Below are 22,736 nucleotides of genomic sequence, written 5' to 3' on the forward strand. Positions count from 1 at the left end.
TCAGCCTTTTAATCAAGGCATTTAGACCATTTATAATTAATTTGATTATTGATATGGCTGGATTTAAATCTACCATATTGCTATTTGTTTTCTATTATTTTAGTGGTTGCTTTGGGGTTTATAGTAAATATATTTAACTTATCAGTCTATCTTCCAGTAATATTATACTACTTCATGTGTAAGACTCTTACACTAGTATATTTAAGATTTCTCCCCTCATGGCCTTTAAGCTTATTGTTATCATACGTTTACTTATACATCTGTTAGTAACGTCTACAATGAAATATTGCTGTTGTTTACACAATTATCGAGAGAGATTTAAACAATATGAAAAAACATCTTATGTCTTTACCTTTGTATTCACAACTACCAGTGATTTTCATTCCTTTGTATAGATATGTAATTCCATCTGGTATCATTTTCCTTCTGTTCGATGGACTTTAACATTTCTTTGTAGTGAGTCTTCTGGTGATGAATTCTTTCAGTGTTTGTATGTCTGAAAATATCTTTGCCTTCATTTTTGGAAAATCGTTTTGCTGGATATAGAACTCTCGGTTGACAGTTTTTCTTTTGGTACTTTAAAGATATTACTCAACTTTCTTCTTGTTTGTTGTGTTTCTGACAAGAAAATATAATGTCATTCTTATCTTAGTTCTCCTGTATGTAAAGTACCTTTTTTCTCTGGCTGCTTTTAAGATGTCCTCTATTACTAGTTTTAAGCATTTGTGATATGCCTTAGTGGAGTTTTCTTCTTGTTTCATTTTCCTCTTTGGGGGTATTCACTGAACTCCTTAGATCTGTGGATTTACAGTTTTCATCAATTTTGGAAAATTTTTAGCCATGATATCTTCAAATATTTTTCTGTCCCCCACTCTTCTCTCCTTTGGGCATTCCAATTACATGTTCTATAAAGTTATCACATGGAACTTAAAGTTATCCAGTGGTTCACTGATGTTCTTTTTTAAATTCTTTTTTCTCTTTGTGTTCCATTTTGGATAGTTTCTATCGCTACGTCTTAAAGTTTACCAATCTTTTCTTCTACCATGAATACCATCCAGTGTATTTTTCATTTTGCACATCATAGTTCAATGAGTCTTTTTGATACCTTCCATGTCTCTGCTTAACTTTTAAACATTTGGAATACAATTAAAATAATTGTTTTAATGTTTTGTCTACTATTCTAAGATCTGTATAGGTCCTGAGTCTGGTTCACTGATTGGTTATTCTGCTCATTATTGGCTGTTTTCCTGCCTCTTTACATGCCTGCTTTGATCAGATGCCAGACATGGTGAATTTTACCTGCTGGGTGCTGGATAGTTTTGCATTCCCTTCTTGTGCTTTATTCCTAGATTCAACTGAAGTTACTTGGAAATATTTTGATCATTTTGAGTCTTGCTTTTATGATTTGCTAGGCAGGTCCAGAGCAGTGTTCACTTTAAGGCTAATTATTTCCCACCAGTGAGCAAGATCTTCCTCAGTATTTCACCCAATGTCACATGGATTGAGATCTTCCAGTCTAGCTGGTGGGATGAGGCACTATTCCCAGCCCAGTGTGAGCGCCAGGCTCTATTCCTTCTAATCCTCACACACGTTTTTTCCCCTTGGCTTTGGGTAGTTTCCTCACACTCATACAGAGTAATAGTACTTTGCTGAATACTTGCAGGGAGATCTCTGCAGATCTTTGATTTTTTTCTTTCTGTGCAGCAATCTCATCTCTGACACTGCATCCTGAAAATTCTAGCCACCTTGATTTCCCTGGATGCTCAGCTCTATCTCCTCATATTAGGGAGTCTCCTGGGCTCAGCTTGGGTTCCCATTCCCTGGGCCATGGTCTCAAAACACTCTTAAGGCAGTAAGCTGGGAAATCATAAGATGCTCAAGTCATTTGTTTTCCATTCCTAAGAGATCACTGTGCTTCAGTAACTTGAAAACAATTGTTTAAATATTTTGTCTTTAAAAAAAATTATTTTAAGTGGGAGTATTAATTTAGTCCCTATTATTTCAAATGAGCAGAAGTTCTGAGTTTGTACTTTTATTTAGAGTATAGATAAAATTCAAACTCAAAGTAAAATGTTGACAGTTTGAGGAAATAACCATAGAATACTAAAGGAAGGTAGAGGTAAATAACTTCTTAATGTTTAGCTCTGCATAGCACAGTACACTAATTTGCTTACCAGAGTTAATATGTACTGATATAGTCAACATTATCTGTGCATTGTGTGGGGCACTTAATCCTATGTGGGAAACGCTGAATGACCTCTGATGAACTCCTAAAACACTCCCTCTCAGGGAATCCTTCATGGGATTCAGTGCCAGTATTTTTATGGAAAGAGAAGACTGTGGCAGGGCTGTTGAGTACAGAGAAACAAATACTTCTCTACTTTCAAGAACTGCCTAGGAGCTAGAACTATATTTCCTACCTGTCCTAAAAGAGCTATAGTATAAATTAGTTATTATTTTAAGTAACACAGAATATCTTCAAGGAGGTGAAGAAGGAAAAGGTGTTACTTGGGATGAAGTTGAGGAGAATGTCTGCTGCCAAAACTCATAGTGAGTCTTAAGTTGCATTCTTTCCATAGAAGTTTATTCTTGGTCCTTCAGGTGAGAAGCCCAAGGGTTCCCACCTCATGTTTGACATGTCTAAGGACCAGAAAAAACCTACTTGCCTCCCACCTACTGAAGATGTTGAGAATCAATTACCTGCTTGAAGCAATGGACAGGCGCTGGGACTGAACATGTTTCTTTTAGGTATTTGTCCCAGGTAAAATGACCTGTAAAGGAAATAGAAATCTCTATCACAGTCAACTTCCTAAAAAATGCTTTCAGGATGTAATCTACACTAAACATTAGGTTCTTTTCAGACTGGTGTGGAGCATAAGTAAACTTATTTTTCCCTGTTTGGGCTCAAAGGAATATTAGGGGGAGGAATCTAGGTGACCTAAGTGTATCATTTTAGATCTATGTTTTTAAATCATAGTCTAAAGATGATCTCAGGTGTTTTTCATGTTAGTCCCTAAAGTGATCCAAAATACCAGAGCAAGATATACCAGTGTCTCAAAGAAGTGCCCAGGAAATTTGTGGAAAATAGAACAAAAGATGTAGAAAGTGGATGAGGAGATTCCTTCTGAACAACCTAACTTCTGGAGAGGTTCCTTATTGCCATCAAGTGATAGCATGTAACACCCAATATGGTTGGATCCTTTCTCAGCTCAAAAAGAATGAAGGAAAGGCTATCTGGAGACATTAGGTAAGAGGACCAGAGGGTAGAAAAAGCCAGAATGAGTGAGATTATACTTGAATCCTCACTCTAAAAACTGGTTCTCTCTCACCCACCCCCAGCCCAACTCCTGTCCCCACTACTGTTCTGAGGCGCAAAATGACAAAGATCTAGTAATTTAGAGATAAGTAGGTCCTCAGTAGCATTTATGATGACAGTAACTAAGAATAAATTGGGAGTCTACAGAATCTTCTAGCCTCTTGAAGTAGCCTTAGTGCCTCTCAAAGTTTAAGGAACACTGCACTAGAGAAACAATCTTTAAGTGACATTATGCTGGGGCCAGGGAAAACATTTTTAAGAGATATCTTATTGGACTGCAAAAGCTTACCAAGTTCTTTATTAAAGGTTAAACCAGTTACCAATCTCCCCCTGATACCCACCTAGAGGAGACCCCATGATGGTGCAGGGAAGGTCCCAGACACTGTCACAAGCTAAAACAGTGTAGCAAACCAGCATTTCTTGAAGTTTCCTCTGCAATGCAGCAGCACAGGGCCCCTTTGGGCCATGCAAAAAACACTAGATGCTGGGAATAAAAATGAGTCACTGAATGATGAAATCTAAATCACTTCAAAGATGATGCCAAGACTATACTCTATTGACTTTATAGCTTCTGTTTTAAAACCAGTTTCTTTCCCACAACTCTTAACCAAGCCAAATAAATTTGGCCAGAAATCACTGTCAGTTCTAAACCATTACATGAACTGGCCAATGATTAATCATCTTGAAGAGACAGTTAGTCCACAGGGTAAATGAGATGGATATTTCCTGGAGCCAAGATTTAAAGAGCTTATCAGAATTTAATAAAGAGTTTGCTCTTAGCTGAGACGGCCCTAAGGCAAGGACTGAAAACATTTCATCAGTATTTGCTGTTAGAAAGGGGAAACGTCACAAATTATTATTCCATTCTTATAAATAAAAGATTAAGTCAAAGAATAAGTCTTACATTTGAGTGGACGGCAACTCTTGAATTCTAGCATCTATAGCAGCACTGTCCACTAAAACATTCTGAGATGATAGAAATGTTTTTGTATTTGTGCTGTTCAGAAAGGTAGCCACTTGCCAAATATACCCATTACACACTTACAATGTGGCTAGTGTGAGTGAGAAATTAAATTTTTAATTTTATTTGATTTTAATTAATTTAAATTTAAATAGCGACATGTGGCTGACAGCTGCTGCCTAGGCAGTGTAGATTTAGAAGTTTAGTCAGTCCTGGGTAATTGCCTGTATAATAGTAACTTCAGTTCTGACCAAAAACACCCAAGAGACTTTGGTTTTAGGAATTATGGCAGCATCAGGGGTACCAAAATCATTCGGATATTAATTACAGTTCTCTATTACACATATTAATTATGGTCATCAATGCCTATTATACAGGCAAAAAACCTCCTATCTGTCCCCTATTATCAACGGAATGAAAAGCAATCTCTTCGTTAAAAGCAGTTCACCCCCTGAAGGTTGACTGGTTTGAATCATACCTAGATCAGTATTTTTCTTATATTTGACTCCGTAGGCTATTTAAGGCTTAGTCCCTTATTATCAGGTAAACTGCAAAATAACTTAAGTTTTATTGACTCAATATGAATATTTGAGCACCTACTGTAATGCTCATAATTTTTCCCACATCTCCAAGCACTAAACTAACCACAAAAGAAATAGGACAGACAGAAAAAGTATGTATGAGGGGTTGGCAAACTTTCTGTAAAGGAGCAGATAGTAAAAATATTATGCTTTGTGGCTGGTACAGTCTTTGTCACAAATACTCAACTCTGCACTGTAGCATGAAAACAGCCATAGACAATAGACAATATGTAAATGAATAAGCAGGGCTGTGTTCCACTAAAACTGTATTTCCAGAAACAGACAGTGGGCTGGATTTGAGCCCCAAACAGTAGTTTGTCAACCCCTGGTATATATCATTGATTCCTAAATGTTGCTTATCATCACAATTTCCTGAACAATTTTTCTCATTTCTTTAAACAGAGTTCTGGGCCCCACCTTCAGAGGTGCTCATTCAGTAGGCTCTGAGGGTGGTATGAGAATCTGTATTTTTCAAGGCTCACTGGGTGATTCTGATTAACATCTGTGTCTAGAAACTGCTGGTGTAGTTAAAAGAATGTGATATTGAGAGTCAGAAGATGCCAGTTAAAGTCTTGTTTCTGTAAGTAACTATCTTGGATAAATTACGTAAGCCTTTCTTGCATCAGTTTACTCATCTAAAGGTGGAGATAATATCTATCTCACAAGATTGTACATACACTCATTCATTCAATAAATATTTATTAAACTTCCAAGTGCAAAAGCCTGGTGTTGGGTGCTAGGGGAACAAGATGGACATGGTTCCTGAATTCATGGGGCTTGCAGTCCAGAGATAAGCAGAGACAGTAAATAAATAACACAAATAATCTGGCACAATTATGATACATTTAAGTTAACAAGGGAGTACAGGTTGCTTTGAGAATGCAGAACAGGGAAATCTAATCCATACTTGGGTGTCAAGAATTATTGTGAAGATTAACATTATTAGCTAATGTAAGTATAATGTTTTATAATTTACAGAGTGATTTCAATTAGACACTCAACTGATGATTGAATATCTTCTGTGTGTCTAACTCCAGTGCTGGGAAAGGCAGGAGGTACCTGCCTTCATGGCATTTACATTCTGGCACATGATGAGACACAATTAACACATACCAAATAAATAAGGTAATAAGGGATAAGTACTTGAAGGAAATAAAATAGCGTGATGTGACAGAAGGAGACTGGAACTATCTTAGATGGTGAAGTTATGACACTCTACAAAGGAAACAGCTGAGCTGAGACCTTATATTAGCATTACTGAATAATGCTGATGAAAGTGTTTTATAAACTGTAATGCACACATCACAATAGTTAACATTTATTATTAGGAAATAAGATCCCTGCCCTGAAGAGACTTACCAACTACGTAGAAATAACTTTAAAAAGTAAAAGTCCCCAAAAGCACAAGAGATCCACCTGGTTGAATGTGTGAATCCCTTTCTCCAATATTCACTGATTCAACAAATATTGATTGAGCATCTACTACTATATGCCAAGCCTGGTTCTAGGCACTGGTGGTACATAGCAAAGAACAAAAGAGCCAAAGTCTCTGCCCACATGGAGCTTACATTCTAAGGAGGAAGAGACAATAAATAAATAAACAAATAAATATGTATCAGTTGGTCCAGAGGATAACAGAGACACCAGATAATAGTTATGCAATTCCTGGCCCTTTTCGAATAAAGAAATAATAAAGCAAGGTAAGAGGGAAAGGGAGTGCCAAGAATGTGTGTGCTAATTTAGGCAGGATAGTCAAGAAAGGAATCTTGATGCGGTGATACAACAGTTAATACCTTGAAAGGTTTCTCCAGTCTCTGCTTGAATACTTCCAATGATGAGAAACTCATTATTTGCTATTGTTTAATAATACAAATGGATAGCCTTTAACCTTTACAGTCAGCCAAAGTCTGCCTTCTTCTAACCTCTACCCCCGATCCTTGACATAATATATCTAATCTCTCTAAATATGTCCCAAATCCCTCAACTGCTAATTTGGCATGGTTATGTCGGGTACCTCCCTCCACTCATGCTGGCTAATGTACTGGCCACATTCCTCTACAAGAATCTACTTCATTCTAGTGTGCAACCCAAATTCCTAAGAGCAACAGTCTTTAGACCAGAAATTCCATTCCAAGATTACTGTTTGAAAAGTGTTCCACTGTGGAGATGTACCATAATTTACATAACTTAACAACAGTATTTGTCAAATGCTATTAATGGTCATTTAAGTGTTTTATAATATTCAATGATATCTGTGTGCATACATCTTTTATCACTTTCAGTTCCTAAGAGTGAGATTAATGGACAAAGAGCATACATATTTTATATTTTGATACAATATAGTTCCTGCCAATAGTACACAAAACTACATTTCTTAATTCTTGCTAAAACTGTTTGAACAATTTAAATGATTTTGATAAATCTTATCAGTAAAAAAATTGTATTGTTAGACTTTTATTTGCAATTCTTTGATTACTAATAAAATTGAAGGCTCATTAGTCAGTTTGTATTTTATTTTTGCCATTTTTCACTGAGATATTCTTTTGTTTTCTCACAGATTCTAAAAGTTCTTTATAGATTAAGGATATTAGTCTTTTGTCATATGTTGAAGACATTTGTCTCAGTCTGATAGGATTTGCCCTTGAATTTCTCAGTCTTTTCTTTTATGGCTTCTTGGTTTTCATATCATGCTTTCTTTACTTCAATATTTTAAATTTTAGCTCATGTTTTCTTCTAGGATTTCTCAAGTTTCTTTCCTTTTTTTTTTTTTACATTTAAATGTTTGATCTATTTGCCCTATTTGTGAGACAAATGAGGCAAAGATACAGCTTTCCTTTTCACCTTTATCCAATAAATGTGCTTCAACATCACTTATTAAAACCATCTTTTCCCCACTGATTTGAAATGTCACCTTGATGATATATTAATTTCTTATATACACTTGGATCTGTTTCAGGTCTCTATATTCTGTTCCTCTTATCAGTCAGTCTATTCCAGTACCAGAAGTACTTTGTTTCATATAATTTCATAATCAACTTAAATATATGATTGAGCAAGTTCTTTTCATAAGTCATACCCTCAACCTTATGTTTTCTTGGCCTTTTCAAATGATTAATAAGTTATGGCACATCTAGCATGAATAACACCCAGTTACTCTAAAATATCCAAAGCTTAGTTTATGAGATACACAGTAGTTCATTCTCAAAACATTGCCCATAGGTCTTTTAGATCAGTAGCCTGATATTTGTTAATGGATCATCTAAAGATAAAACACCAAACCAAAAACAGAATTTATGATACTACCTGTCTTCCCAGAACAAATCCATCCATTTCCCTATCTCCTATAACATCATGCTCACACCTTTACTTTCACACTCATCACATTTTATCATCATAATTATTTACGTAAGCTCTTCACAGATAGGAGCTATCTTTTATTCATGTTTTAAAATCATTGCTGTTTAACACAGTGCCTGAAACTTAACAGAGGTTAAATAAAAGTTTAGTGAATAAAAAGAAGCAAGCAAGTAATAGTCCTACTCTTTTGTGGACTAGTAAAATTATACCTGGGATATTAAATTTAGTTCTGGGAGCTACACTCTAAGAGGGATAGAACAAACCAAAGCCTAAATGGTGACCTAAGTGGTGAAGGGACACAAAACCATGTGACCTGAGGGCCAGCCGAAGAAACAATGAACATTTAGCATGAATAAGAAAGTAAAATCTCAGAGCTATTTCTGCCTCCAGCTAACAAATATTTATAGTGTATACCAAAGCACTGTGTGGGTGCTGGAGATACAACCATAATCAGAATACTGGTCTTGCCCTCATAGAGCTTCAGTCTAATGAGGGACAGAGCCAAAACAGTCAACTCTTACAAACTGTGGTAAGTGCTCCGCTTGGAGATGAGGATGCTATAGGGGCACCTAGAGGGTTTGTGGAAGGATTCCCACAGGAAGTAACCTCTAAGAGTCAGGCAAAGAGGAAATTCAAATTTTTTTCCCCCAGGAAGAAAAGCATGTATAAAGGCCCAGAAGTGAGAAAAAGCAGTTTTTAAAATTGAATCTTTTGGTATGGCTACTGGGTGGAGTTTAAAGAAATAGTTTAGCAAAGAGGTTGCAGATAAAATCAGTATTCATGTATCAGAGCTCCTCATACACTACATTGATGAGAAGAGAAATCATTGAAGGGTTTGGGGGGAGTCATTCTGTCTACAGTGTGAAGAGCGGACTGGAGGAGGGTAAGGCTGGAGGCAGGAAGACTAGTTAGGAAGCTGTTCTAATAACCTAGGTATTAGATGATGGTCGCTCAAACTAGGGAAGTCACAGAGTGGCTGTGAGAAGGCCGTCTCTAGAGCTGCTTTCTAATAACTAGAGGCCAGTGAGTAAAAAAAATTGGCTAAACCTACTACTCCATATGGCCCTAAAATTATGACTAACAGCATTTACAAAGAAACATATATTGGCCCAATAATTATCTGTCTAAATATGACATGAGTTACCTAAGGAGGTTGTAAGTTCCAACAACTTTGAGGAGTTCAACACAAGACAATTTATAAGAAATTCAAAATGTTGAATTTTGAAATGCTGGGCCAAATTAGATTATTTTGAGGCCTCTTCCAAACTCCGAGATTCTAAGAATCTACTGAGTTTTACTTCAATTTGATATTTGGGGCTGCTCTCTCTGTTTTATGGGCAAAAGGAAACATGTAGGACTAATTCATCAGAGGATATGCCTGGCTGTGCTACCTTTACTCCCACAAGAAAAAACATACGTTCAAGTTTTAACATCACTTTGTGTACTTCATATTAAATTGAATATCCATTTTTCACAGTTCCCTGTCAACAAACTAGGTCACTGTAATATACCTTAAGTTGTCACTGAACTAGAATTGTTCTTATCATAAGCAACAAAGCCAAAGACAGCAGCCGCCATCACTGAGTGCCTGCCATTCGACGGTGCCATGCCACACTATGTTCGACATCTCCCATGTTCACTATGACCTGAAAAGTAGGTTTTATTTCCATTTCAAAGATGAGGAAATAGGCTCAGGAAGATTAAGTAATTTTCCTGAGGTCACAAAACTGGTAAATGGGGAATAGGAATTTGAATCAAGGCCTGTCTGATTCTTACGTCCATGTTTTTTCTAACACACAATAGCACCTCAGAAAGCTTGAGGAAAGTTTTAAGGAATAATAAAAAGTGACTATCATTTATTGTTTATCAAGTGCCAGGCACTTTACCTGCATTATTTCATTTCATTCATTTCTTCAGCTCATATTCATAGAATGCTTCACTTCAAAGAATGTCACAAAATCTGACTTAAAGTCTGAGGATAGTCACTGAACAGGATGAAAATAATAATCCTCCAAAGTTGAAAAGTATTTGAGTGTTTTTAAGATGTTTTCACATCCATTAGCTCATGTAATCTTCTTAATAACCCTGTTAAGCAGGCAGAATGGATTATTATCCCCATTTTACAAGTCAGAAAACTAAGGATCAGAGTCACAAAGTTACTAAGTGGCAGAGCTGGCTTTCAGAGAACCCAGGAGTTCTGGCTCCTAGCCTAGTGTTCTTCTACTTTACATTATCTTCCTTGTGGGCAATGAAAGTAATATGTTACTGGAAGAAAAGGTAGGAGAAAGCAAATAGACACTGATAATAACAGCTGAACATATGAAGTTGCAGTAACAAAATATATAAAAATACTTGAACAAAAATTGATAAAGGATATCAATATTCGTGTAACATTTAGAAGTATTTTAAAGACCCCTTAGAAGTTAAGACTGATGTTTATGTAGGAACCCTGAAAGCTGATTGAGAAATATTAATATTAGTTTTTGTTCTCAAATCCTAGTTCTAAAGTACACTCTGCAGGGATGAAAACGAAATGCAATATTAATCTGACTTTTCTTATTTGATATTTTACTATTTTAGTTTTTATTTAGTTAAAAAAATTAGAAAATCTTTAGGTTTAATTTCTCATGAATAATTTATTCTGGGATAATCCCACCAAATTCTGAATTATGGATGGTGGGGGTTTGTTTTAGCTCTGGATTTAGTGACTTAAGAAGCTACTTCTAGTTTGGTTCAATTCCCATCCTCCTTGTACTCTATGTTAAGTCTCCCCCTCCCCCACTTTTTGTTCCTTGGTCTGTTGGCCTCCTGATAAGGAGGGTTTGACATGGCAGCTGAGATGAATTACACTAGCTCATTAGACATACAAGAGCACAGGATTCACTAGTTTATGAGACAGAGACACACGGAATTCTTTTCCTAGTTACAGTCTAAGCTCTGGCTTAGTAATTCCCCTTATTTAACAGAAACACAAGAAAAATATCTTACCTAGCTCCAGGAAGTCAGTAGCTTCTATTAAAGAAAAGAAATGTTACAGCATAAGTCATCATGACAAATGTACCAAAATGATAGAAAGGTGAAGTTCTGGGGTAAAACTAGGCAGTTTCAGAGTTTAGGCTTGAGAGTTTGTCTAGCCCGTTTCTGTCATTTCAAAAGATACTGCGTTTAGTAGCAGTAGGTGTAGAAGTTCACTACGCAATCCTGCCTTATTCCCAAGTCTAAACTCTCCAAAGCTAGGGCCGTCCAGAGAGGCTAAGCAACTGTACCTAAAGCTATAAACTAACTTGGGATTATCAGTACTTCAAATCTAAGTTTCCTGATTTCCAGCTCAACACAAAGCATATTGCTTTTGACAGATACATACATAAACAACAATATTCGCTTTTGTTTTAACCAGTGAGTTCTTTGTACACTCAGACCTCTAAAAGCAAAGGTTTTATGGGAAGAGATGCCAAATAAAAGTTTTCTGTGCTAAACAGAGTTTTCTTCTTACCTGGATACTGGGACACAGACTCTGACAGGTGACCATATTTGTGTTTTCTAACATCACTCCAGTCTATTTCTGTGGGAAAAGAGAGAACAGTCACGTGCAAGAAAATACAAGATTCAGTACTTGTCCAATTTAGCAGTATGCATCAATGGTTTTTAATAAAGTAATCTACTCCTGAGACTTTATTCTAAGGAAACAATCCAAACACAGAAAAAAATATTTTATTTTAAAAGCTTAAATATTGTTTAGAAATTTAACTGTGTGCGTATGTGTGTGTGGGGGGGTGGGTGGGGGGAACGGACCTAAATGTTCAAAACAGAAGACTGATTAAGTTACTGTAATACATTCACTTAACAAAGTATTTTCCAGCTGTTAAACTTTTTACAAAGGCTAAGTGGCAAAATAGGAAAATGTTTAATTACATTATCTGGTGAAGTATGGGATCAAAAATTATATTCATGGAATAACAATTATATAAAAAATGAAAACAGCACCTCTGTTATGAGCTGAATTGTGCCCCCCCACCCCCGCCCCCGCCCCCATTCATGTTGAAGTCTTCACTCCTAAGTACCTTAGAATGTGACTATTTGGAGACAGGCTCTTTAAGGAGATAAGTAAGTTAAAATGAGGTCATTAGTGTGGGCCCTCATACAATATGTAAGAAGAGGAAAGTTGGACAGAGATAAGTACATGATGTGAAAACAAAGAGAGAAGATGGACATCTATAAGCCAAGGAGAGGGGATTCAGAAGAAAACAACCCAGCCGACAGCTTGATTTTGGACTTCTAGCTTCTAGAACAGTGAAAAAATAAATTTCTGTTGTTTAAATCACCCAGTCTGTAGTCTTTGTTATGGCAGCTCTCCCAAACTAATACAAATCATCATTAGAAACAATTATTAGAAAAAAAAGTAAACACAGCCAACATAAACAACTAGTTATCTTTGGGTGGTGGTACTGTTTTTTCCCACTTTCTATTTTCTAATCTCATATATTTTCAAATTTTCTATAAAAAGGATACATTATATAGTAGAAATACATTTTCCTTGTTTGAAAATTGAGATTCATCTACTGACCATCTACTGACCCTACCCATCGATCACACATCACGTTTTCGCTTCTCTTCCTACACAACCCAGATCCCATCGTCCCTCATTAAAACCACTCCCTGGCAAACACACTTAACTCCCTCTAAGCCTTAATCCTACCTCTGGGTAAAGTCCCTTATCCACCTATACGGTGCCTACCCCAACAGCTCACGAGCGCCGAAGAAAAACAAATGCAAGCTTACTGCTCTTACTTTACACTCATGGCCATAATTCTCAAATGCTACTAGAAAGCACACCACATTTTCCTACTAAGTTTGATTTTCCACTTTCCAATTAAAACAAACAAACAAACCCAAATGCCTATCCTTTTCTCTCTGCTCATACTCCAAATATTCCCTCCCTCCTTCACTCTTAGGCGGATACCTTTAATTCAGGATTCACTGAGAGAACAGAAATAAAGGATAGGAACCTTCTATATGCCACTCATTTCAGAAAGGTACACACTTGCTCTTGTTTAGTGGAGTATCCCCAACGCACAGAATAGTAGCAGAAGCGCAGGTAACGTTTGGTGAATGAATGAAGCTCCTCATTCATCATTCTTTCTGACTTCTGTCCTGTCACCATGGATGAAGTGTCTCTGTTTTTATCAAAAGCCAACCCTCCATTTATGTTCCAGATCCCATTTCCTCTCATCCTCTTAAGAACTTTACAAGTATTCCCCTTCTAATCGGTTGCATCAACATTCTCACTACTCCATCATCTCCTATCAAAACAAACATACAAAACCCCAAACAACCCCCCCCCCCACACACACACACAACCCTCTTAATCCCACATCTATCCCTCTGCTATAGCCTGTTTCTCTGCTCTCCTTCACAGGAAAACTTATTTTAATAGTTGTCTACAGTCACTGCCTCCTCATTTCCTCACAGGATCGCCTCATTCCAATAGGGTTTTCTGCTCACAGCTCCATTGAGATTACTCCCGAATTCCTATTTCCGGCACTGGCTTCTTCTTGGAACTCCACACTTACATATACAGTTACCTGGAGGCCATCTCTACATGGTTATCAATCAGATATTTCAAACTGTTAAGTTTGAAATAGTCTGGCTAAAATAGAATGTCACCTCTTGCCAACCTGTTCCTCTTTTTGTCTTCCCCAAACTAGTAAATGGCATTTCCATCATCTAGTTGCTCGAGCCAAATATCCTTGAAATTATCCTTGATGCCTCCATTTCCTTTACAATCACGTCCAATGCATCAGTTAGTTCTGCTGGACCATATCCCAAACCCACCTACCGTGCTTAATGCCACCACTCTTCCTCCGGCTCAAGTCGCCATTACTTCTTACCTGGAACATTGCAACAGCCTGCTCATCTGTCTTCCTGTTTCTACTCTTGCTCTACTTCAGCCTATTCGCCACACAGACGTCAGAGTGAGCGTTTTAAAACATAAAACAGCCTTCCACTGAGTGGAGGGTGCCTTACAAAGCTATGCAGGATCTGGCTCCTGCCACTTCTGTTTATCTGTTATGACTTTTCCCTTTTCCACTACACTCCAATCACACCGGTCAGTGTCCCACGGCAAGTAGGTGCCTTCTGTCCTGGTTTGATGTCTCCTGTCTCTCCAGTAATCTGCCATGTTTATTCTCCTCTAAATAATTATTAAAGATTACCAAGTTGATCAGGCTTTAAAATTGCTGACAGACAAAAGATATTTGGGTATCATAACTGAATTTATGTTAAAGCTTTTTCACAATTATTTTATAATTAGAAGGAATGTATTCTTAAAAATTAAATACCAATATATAGTCTATTTACATACAAGTTTTTAGTATTACATCACTTAAGTAAAGATGAGCTACCAGTCTATAGATTAGGTTGGTACAAAAGTAATTGTGGTTTTTGCAATTATTTTTAACCTTTTAAACCACAATTACTTTTGCACCAACCTAATAAAACTAATTCAGGAAGCCATGATAAATAAAAAGCAGGCTGCAAGATCGTTAATAAATCAATATTTAAAAGCAACCAATGCAATTTAGGAAAAGATATGCTAGTAATGACAAAAAAATGAAAGCCAGACTTAATGGCAAAGCAAAATGAACAAAATGATTAATAAACTTAACTGGGCAGAAAGGCATCAAAATAATATGCAACTTTAGACAATGAAAAAGGAACTTCTGAAAAGAAATATTCAAAATTCCAGGCACAAACTAGTGGAACTTGGAAAGCAGCACCCAAACAAGAAAAGGAGACAACTACCTCGCAAAATGCTTAATTTTTAAGCATCACCATACATTACTTAGTGGATTAGAAAATTGTCCCTGTATCAATTCCTAAATGAATAGAACACAGCATGTGAGAATTCCACACTTTTCAAAGCATTCTAATAATAATGGCCACATTTCAGAGTATATATTATGATATGTAGCTATAATTTTTAAGTAACTAGTTTTGTTTTATTCCCTTTCCCTTTCCTATGTTTCTTCTCTGGGAGTCCCTACTCCAGCTAACAGTAACAAATCAGAAACCTGAAATCCTCCTTAATTGTCTGTCTCCCTTGCTCTCCACATCCAATAGGTTATCAAATTCTACCAGTTCCTCCTCTAAAATGATGACCATCTCCTCTTCTCTTCCATTGCCTCGGTTCCTATTCTGAGTTTAAGATTTCATTATTTTTCACCTTGACCAGTAAAAACAGTTATTTAATTCCTGTCTGATCTCACTCCTTTCCAATCTATACTTCGTTATTAATTTTCTAAAATACAAATAAGATAAAACTTGTCCCCACCTCATTTAAAAGTCTTCACAGATCAAGCCCTAAACTGTATCCAAACATCATAAGGATGTTACAGTCTTGCATATCTCTGGTCTTACCCCTCTTTCTCTATTGAGGAGATTCCTATTTATTTCTCTATTATGGTGAAGGAGAAACGTTACTTTGCAATAATATCCCCAAGCAGAATACAGTACTATCTCTACCTCCTATTTCTGTGCCTGTCACAGAGTATCAGAGCTAAATATTACTAAGCCAATCAGTAATTCCTGGGTCTTGGCACACAGCAAGCGCTCAAAAAAAAAAGAGAGAGAGAGAGAGAGAAAAGTTTGTCCTTTTTCCAAATTCAGAAATAGTTATACAATGAGAGAAAAATTACAGATATTAAGAAGTCAATACTTAAATGCATGCTTTCATCAAAACAGTTTTGACATAGAGATGATACTTAGATACAGACGTGTGTAATAAGGCACTCACCCTTCACCCTAGAAGAGGGAGAAAGATGCAAATGGACAGTGCCATGTTGGACAACTGTAGTTCCGTGTGGCTGAAGCAGAAGGGGGTATGATAAGAGAAGTAAAATGTGGTCACTGTCAGTGGCTACACTTCTTACTGTAACGGAGAACGCAGATCTACAATACGCAGGAAGTCAATGAGCAGAGCAGCAGAGGTGACGGATGGAAGAGAGAATATGGCCTGAGAACCTTGGTTCTGGAGGCCCATTTATACCTGTGCTTTTCATATGGCTTGGTTGTTCAACCTCCCTAGCAATGAAAAGAATCGTAAGTATCTCAGATGTAGAGACAAAAGAAAAGACGTTAGAGAAAATATGATTTTAGTGTCAAGTGGAAGAGCAAGCCTGATTTAATATCAGACAAGACAAATCATCCCACCTCAGAAACTACGCTTAAGCATAAAGCGATTTTAGCTTTAAAGATTTCTGCTAAGGTTTTTAGTTTTCACAAACCTCAAATTTTATTTAAAATCTAAACTCTGAATTTTATATTTTTCTATTTAATTCAACTAATATTATTAAAAATAGCACTATAAAAATGGTAAGAATGCATACCTTCCAGAAATGGCTACACATTTTAAGGACATTTAAGTAAGATAATATAATACAAAATGTCTAGTATGGAGCCTAACACAGAACAAATTCATTAAATAGGTTTTTCTTTCTTTCGTTTCTTAATAATAATCTCTAGTGTAGTTGAACTATTATAGAAATATTTTTAAATATTTAAAAAGCAAAACTTCCAACCCCCTGTCATGACCTGGAAAATTCATGTTAATGACAATAAGGACATTATGGCTAAAAGAAAAGAATAACGAGTGATCTAATTAGTGATGAGAAATTCCTTAAATTCCATCCTTGCTACAGCTTTGAATCCCTCTACCTCCAAGATAGGAGGGTAAAAACATATTTACCACTAGGCTGCATAGTCAATGAACTGAAAACTGGTCAAGGAGTTAAGAGGTTTAATTAAATATTTATCCCTGGATCCACCAATACCTTGCTCTGCTCTCTCTGACAAGTTAGTTTCTCTGTATGTTAATTAATTTCTCTATCTGTAGAATGGCTGTGGGAAGGAAGAGAGACACTTATTACCCTGTAAAGTACTGAGATTTTTAAACTATTAACAAGTTAGGCTACATTGTAAGAAAAGTAGGATAGTCAGATACTTTTTTTTTCCTTATTAAAATATCTCAGGGTTGGACGGTACCTTATAGCAAGTACCACAGGTTTAATTTAACTAAGCTTCAATATCCACAGAAATAAAGAAGATGGATATTTGCTACATTCGGTCCCATGTAAACACTGAATATAAATATAGTTTTTAACTAACCAGGTTAAGCCATAAAATCAAAAGATACTAAAAAAAAAAACCATAACATGTTGTTATGGACTGATCTGTGTTCTCACAAAATCGGTATGTTAAGTCCTAACCTCCAATGTGACTATTTGGAGACAGGACTTTTAAAAAACTAACTAAGGTTAAATGAGGTCATGGGGTGGGGTCTTAATCTGATAGGACTGGTGTCCTTACAAGAAGAGGAAGAGACACCAGAGATATCGCTCTCTGTCTCTGTCTCTCTCTCTCCTTCCACAAACGCATACAGAGAATTGGCGAGGTGAGGACACAGAAAGAAGGTGCTGTCTGTGAGCCAAAGATAGAGGCCTCACCAGAAACCAGCCCTGCTGACATCTTGATCTTGGATTTCCAGCTTCAGAAACTGTGAGAAAATAAATTTCTGTTGTTTTCAGCTGCCCAGCCTGTGGTATTTTGTTATGGCAGCCCTCCCTGACTAATACACATGGTCATAGGACAAATGAAGTTGCAGCAATGCTCTGAGAGTACTTTGTGCAACGTTAGTCAGTTTTCTAGTTGCCCTAAAGAAATTTCACTCTTTCTTTGACCACAGTCTGATTGGTGGTAAAATAGAGCAGAACAAAACAAAACACTGAATTGAAAGTTAAAATTTTATTGTTTTGAATCTCAACTCTGTTTTTCCCTTAAAGACTACTTTTCCTTAAAGACTTTAGGCACTGAGCCTAAATTTCCTTATCAGTAAAACAGGAATGGTAATCCCAGTGCTACTTGCTTCACTAGGTTGTTGTGAAGAACAAATGAAAAAATGGCTTTAAAAGTGTATAATACAGATAATCGGGATTATTAAGGACAAACTTGCTGTTCACCACCTTTGTTAGAGGCAAAACTCAGACCGTGAATAATAATGTACATACTTACACAAAGGACATTAGAATCTCCTGTTACTAGTTGGCCCGTAAGGATTCTAATATTTATAATTTGAGTAACGACTCTAGGAATATCTGCTAGAACTACTTCTACTTTACTTCTCCCTTTGGCTTCCTCTCACTGTTGACTGGGACTTTTAAAAATTAGGGTAATGTTATCTTTTGAGGGGGTAAGTGAACGTGCCTGTATTTATTTCAAAACACAGTAATGAAGGACAGAGAAGGAAGAATAACCTGAATTCTTCCGTTTTCCAGAGCCCTGAAACATTAAGAGAGTAGTCTCTCATATCCTCTGTGATTTCTGAGAAAAGTGTGTGAGAGCACAGACTAGCAACATCTAAAGCAGAGCTGTCCAACAGAACTTTATGTGATGATGGAAAAGTTCTAGATCTACACTGTTTAATGGGTAGCCAGCCACCAGCAACATGTGGTTTATTCAGCACTTGAAATGTGGCTAGTGTGACTCAAGAGTTGTATTTTTAATTGTATTTAATTTTTATTAAATTTAAAAAGACACATGTGTCCAGTGGCTACTGTACTAGATAGTGCAGATCTAGCAAATGTAAAAACTCTGATATTTCTAGAATCCCTTGAAAGAAAGAAAATATGTAATAGAAAAATCTGCAAGGCTATGGAAGCATCCTTTCAAAATGTGACAAAACAATCAGAGCAAGTCACACTTTGAAGCAAAGAAAAGTAGAAAAAAATTCTTCATATATTATATCAAAAATTCAGTTGTAAATTATTGCTTATATATTAAAATAGCAATAAAAATTATTAACATTAAATAGCAGTATTTTTAAGCTGTTTACTATGTGCATGACATTGTGCTAAGAATTTCAACAACACCATCCTGTCGAGTCCTCCCCAGTACGACACCACTTAGTACGATATCATTACCCCTTTTTACAAATGAGGAAATGACACGCAGGGAGGTTGAAGAAGCTTCTAAAAGGTTACAGTCAGTAGGAAAGGCAGGATTTGAACACAAACTATGCGCTTAACAAGACTGTCTCTCTCCTCAAAACAAATAAACAAACTCATGAGAAAGAACCCTTACAAATGCTTCTAACATGGAATACCCACCTTGGGAAGAACTACAACCAGATGTGACTGTGGATAGTCTATCCATTTCACTGCAGTAAAAACTAAAGCACTGATGTTTATTAGCTTGATCTGGACACTGACTAAGATTAGGCACAGTCTGGGATTTCATGAGGTAAAAATTAAACAGAGGATGCCCATAGGTAGCATGTTTTAAATATTCCCAGAGCTTGGAAAACACAAAGGTAGTAATGCAGGCTTACATGCACATACCAATGAGAGAGAGAGAGGGTGGGGAGGAAGGGAGGAAGGGAACAGGGAAGGAGGATGCTTCCCCCAGAAATGAAAACTAGAAAATATAAAAAAGAAGCATCAAATGTACTTCTGAAAACCCATTAAGACAGAACCCTTTCAGTGTTAGATAACTGTGGTTTTAATAAACTGTAATCCTACGGCGATAAGCACAGAGATCAAAATGGAAATGCTGGGAGCAGAACAATTGCCTCCTCTGTGTCATGGAGGACACACGTCAGAGGAGGCAGAAGACAGACACGGGACTGGTCTCATGTCCATAGGGACATGCCACATAGGGATGTGCCACTGATTAGCCACTCCGTCCTATTAACAAGTATTCCTAGCGCCGCTCAGCTGGTCCTTTGCCTCCAGCTCTCCTTCATTTACTTTGCTGCCGTTAGAGATAAATGTGATGAGATGGTAATACTCCTCTGGGATTGGGGGGAGGGGAAGCAAGCTAGGCAATTACTTTCTCAAAGAGAGCAATAAATCCTGTCTTCTGCGTGCAGCAGATGTGAACAAAGAAGACGAAGCAGATCTCTCCTTGGTGATCATGCCTCCCCCACTCCCTCTATAGCAATTATACATCTCTGCACGTGCACAGAGAAGAACCACCAGAGAACATCAATATTTCCTTTAACAAGCAAAGCAGCTAGCAATGAGTAGCTAATGAAAACGCACAGAAGCCATAATTCCCTTTGTCTTACAGGCTGTCCTAGTAGACTTCAGCTGTGTATAAGACTTACCCTTTCCAGAGGCTTACAGAAGTGTGATCCAGAGCATAAGAGAAGCTGATGCCTTTAGGGTGCTTCTAGCCCATGCTTCTTGAACAGGGGAGAAGTTTATTCGTACCAATGGTGCCACATCATACTTCCAGGCAGGCATATATGGATCTGATGTCATGAAATAAGTAGCCTGCACCACCACCACCACCACCACCACCATCCTCCTTCTCATTTGGGTCAGCACTTTTCAGAAGTAGACTTTTATGTTCAAATCTAGGTCCTATACTCTGAATGAGATACAGACACACCATCTCATTAAAAGGAAAGCAAGAGGATAGTGAGGGTTTAAGAAACTAGGGAGGTTTAACCAGGGGAAACAGCAGAGATGTGTGCAAGTATCTGGAGTGTTCTCCTATACAGGAGAGATGAGATTTGCTTTATTTGTTCAATATGACCCCAAGGGAGAGAACTAGGACTAGTTGGTGGAAGCTACAGATAGATAGGATTCAGCTTATTACTAGGAGCTTTCTGGCAGCCAGAGGTATCCAACAGTGGAAGGAACTCTCTGGGAAGGAAAGATACAAATCTGCCATCATTGAGGGTACGGAAGCAGAGGTGAGATAACCTGGTGGAAATATTAAACCATCAGGGGGAACAGAAAGGCCCTGCAAACCCGAGATCCTGTCATTTTAGAGGGTATGGTTTCGTCCTTACTACACTGTGCAACTTTAGGTTTGTGGCGTGGACAGTGCACATCCCTACAACACCACCTTTCTCTCTAAAGGCTTACAGAAGGGTGACATGGGGCAGAACAAATTAACATCATCATCATCACCTTCTTTCCCTTCTGCTTCCTCATTTACCTGCCACTCACTGGCAGGCACTTTCCATACCTGATCTCTGACTTTTGAAAGTCAATTTCCAGCTACGCGACTGTGAGACTCTGAGCCAGTAACACATCATCTTTGGTTTTTAACTTTCCTCAGTTGTAAAATGAAGTGTTGAACGTGATCTATAAGGCCCCTTTCAGGTTCTATCACATTATAAGTCTATGGGGCAGTAGCAGCAGGGGCCCAGCTCAATTATTTCCTCTGTATCCCCTACAACTTAACGTGGCAGATACTCTGAAATATCTTCCATCTTTGAAATAATGAACAATGGGTGCTGCCTTTATTTTACGCAGTAACTATAGTCCCAAAAAGTTAAGTGTAAATGGAATTTTTTAATAAAAAATGAAGTATATTTTGAGCACACCAGGATGGTTAGTTGAAATTATAGTTGGTTATTGAAATTATAGATGGTTAGTTATAAAAATAAATCCAATGTCTGCTTTGAAGTAACTTGTTCTACAAATTCGAATTTTATATATTGGATTTTCTCCTATACTACTTTGTCTTCCACTCAAATCAACTATGTCAAAGCCACATTGGAGACCTTTCCTTTGTGCTTGGTAATCAGTCTATTGGTATACCAGAACTACAGGTTTGGAAAGAATGTTAAAACTCATTTAATTCAATGCCTCCTCCTCCTCCTCCCTCCAATTCCAACAATCCTAGCTAATGCTTGAAGCTTCTTTCTACCATCTCTACCAAGTCTTTGCTTATACTTCCAGTGAGGAAGATCCCACATCTCCCCAGGAAGTTCCTTTCACTCTTGGCAGTGGATCTTGGTCTTAGGGAAGTAGTTCTCAATAAGTTTTGTATCTCAATACCCATGAGGCAATCCCAGCATACTTCCATCAGTAATAGTAGTTTCATATAAAACCAAATTTCTAATAGAGGTTCTCTCTCTCTCTCTCTCTCTCTCTCTCTCTCTCTCTCTCTCGATGGAATAGCAAGCATACTCCCTAATTACTCAGACTAATTACTCTAAGCTTAAGGGTGCTTTTATCAAATATCCCCAGATTTCCCTCCTTTATTATGAAGACTTTGAAGCCAGACTGCCTGGGTTCAGATCTGGTTCTATCTCTTACTAGTCGTATAACCTTAGCCAAGTAACTTGACCCCTGTGTCTTGGTTTCCTCATCGGCAAAATAAAGACAATACAGCAATTACCTCATATACCCTGTTTCCCCCAAAATAAGATCTAGCCGGACAATCAGCTCTAATATGTCTTTTTGGAGCAAAAATTAATATAAGACCCGGTATTATATTATGACATGATATGATATGATATGATATATGATATGATATGATGTTGCAGAAAACGGCGAGGACCGAGAAACTCAAGCGGCACGCAGAGATCAGGGAGAACACAGCTTTATTTCAACAGCGGGCTCAACAGGATCGTTCCCAAAGACTGAGCACTTGCCCGGGTCGGGCATTTTGGTTATATAGCGTCGGGCTTTTGGGTTTGGGGGGTTTGCAGCGCTAGGGTATTGGTTAA

General features: G+C 37.4%; 1 protein-coding gene across 13 annotated transcripts in view; it reads right to left on the reverse strand.

Annotated features, from left to right (window-relative positions):
• Positions 1-22,736, reverse strand: part of SCMH1 (Scm polycomb group protein homolog 1) — a 145,183-nt gene that overhangs the window by 92,953 nt on the left and 29,494 nt on the right. For 6 of the 13 annotated variants that reach the window (XM_019737146.3, XM_019737137.3, XM_019737145.3 and 3 more), the window contains 3 exons: positions 11,709-11,777; positions 11,204-11,227; positions 2,701-2,771 (listed from right to left, as the gene is read on the reverse strand). In XM_019737146.3, coding sequence (XP_019592705.1) covers positions 2,701-2,771; positions 11,204-11,227; positions 11,709-11,777 — 164 coding nt within the window. Of the gene's footprint in view, positions 1-2,700; positions 2,772-3,657; positions 3,801-11,203; positions 11,228-11,708; positions 11,778-22,736 lie in introns of those variants that run through there. The other 7 variants (XM_074334515.2, XM_074334517.2, XM_074334516.2 and 4 more) reach the window with 5 other exon arrangements.

This window comes from Rhinolophus sinicus, chromosome 14, assembly GCF_057876585.1.
Source record: "Rhinolophus sinicus isolate RSI-liver-muscle chromosome 14, RSI-T2T, whole genome shotgun sequence".
Taxonomy (NCBI): domain Eukaryota; kingdom Metazoa; phylum Chordata; class Mammalia; order Chiroptera; family Rhinolophidae; genus Rhinolophus; species Rhinolophus sinicus.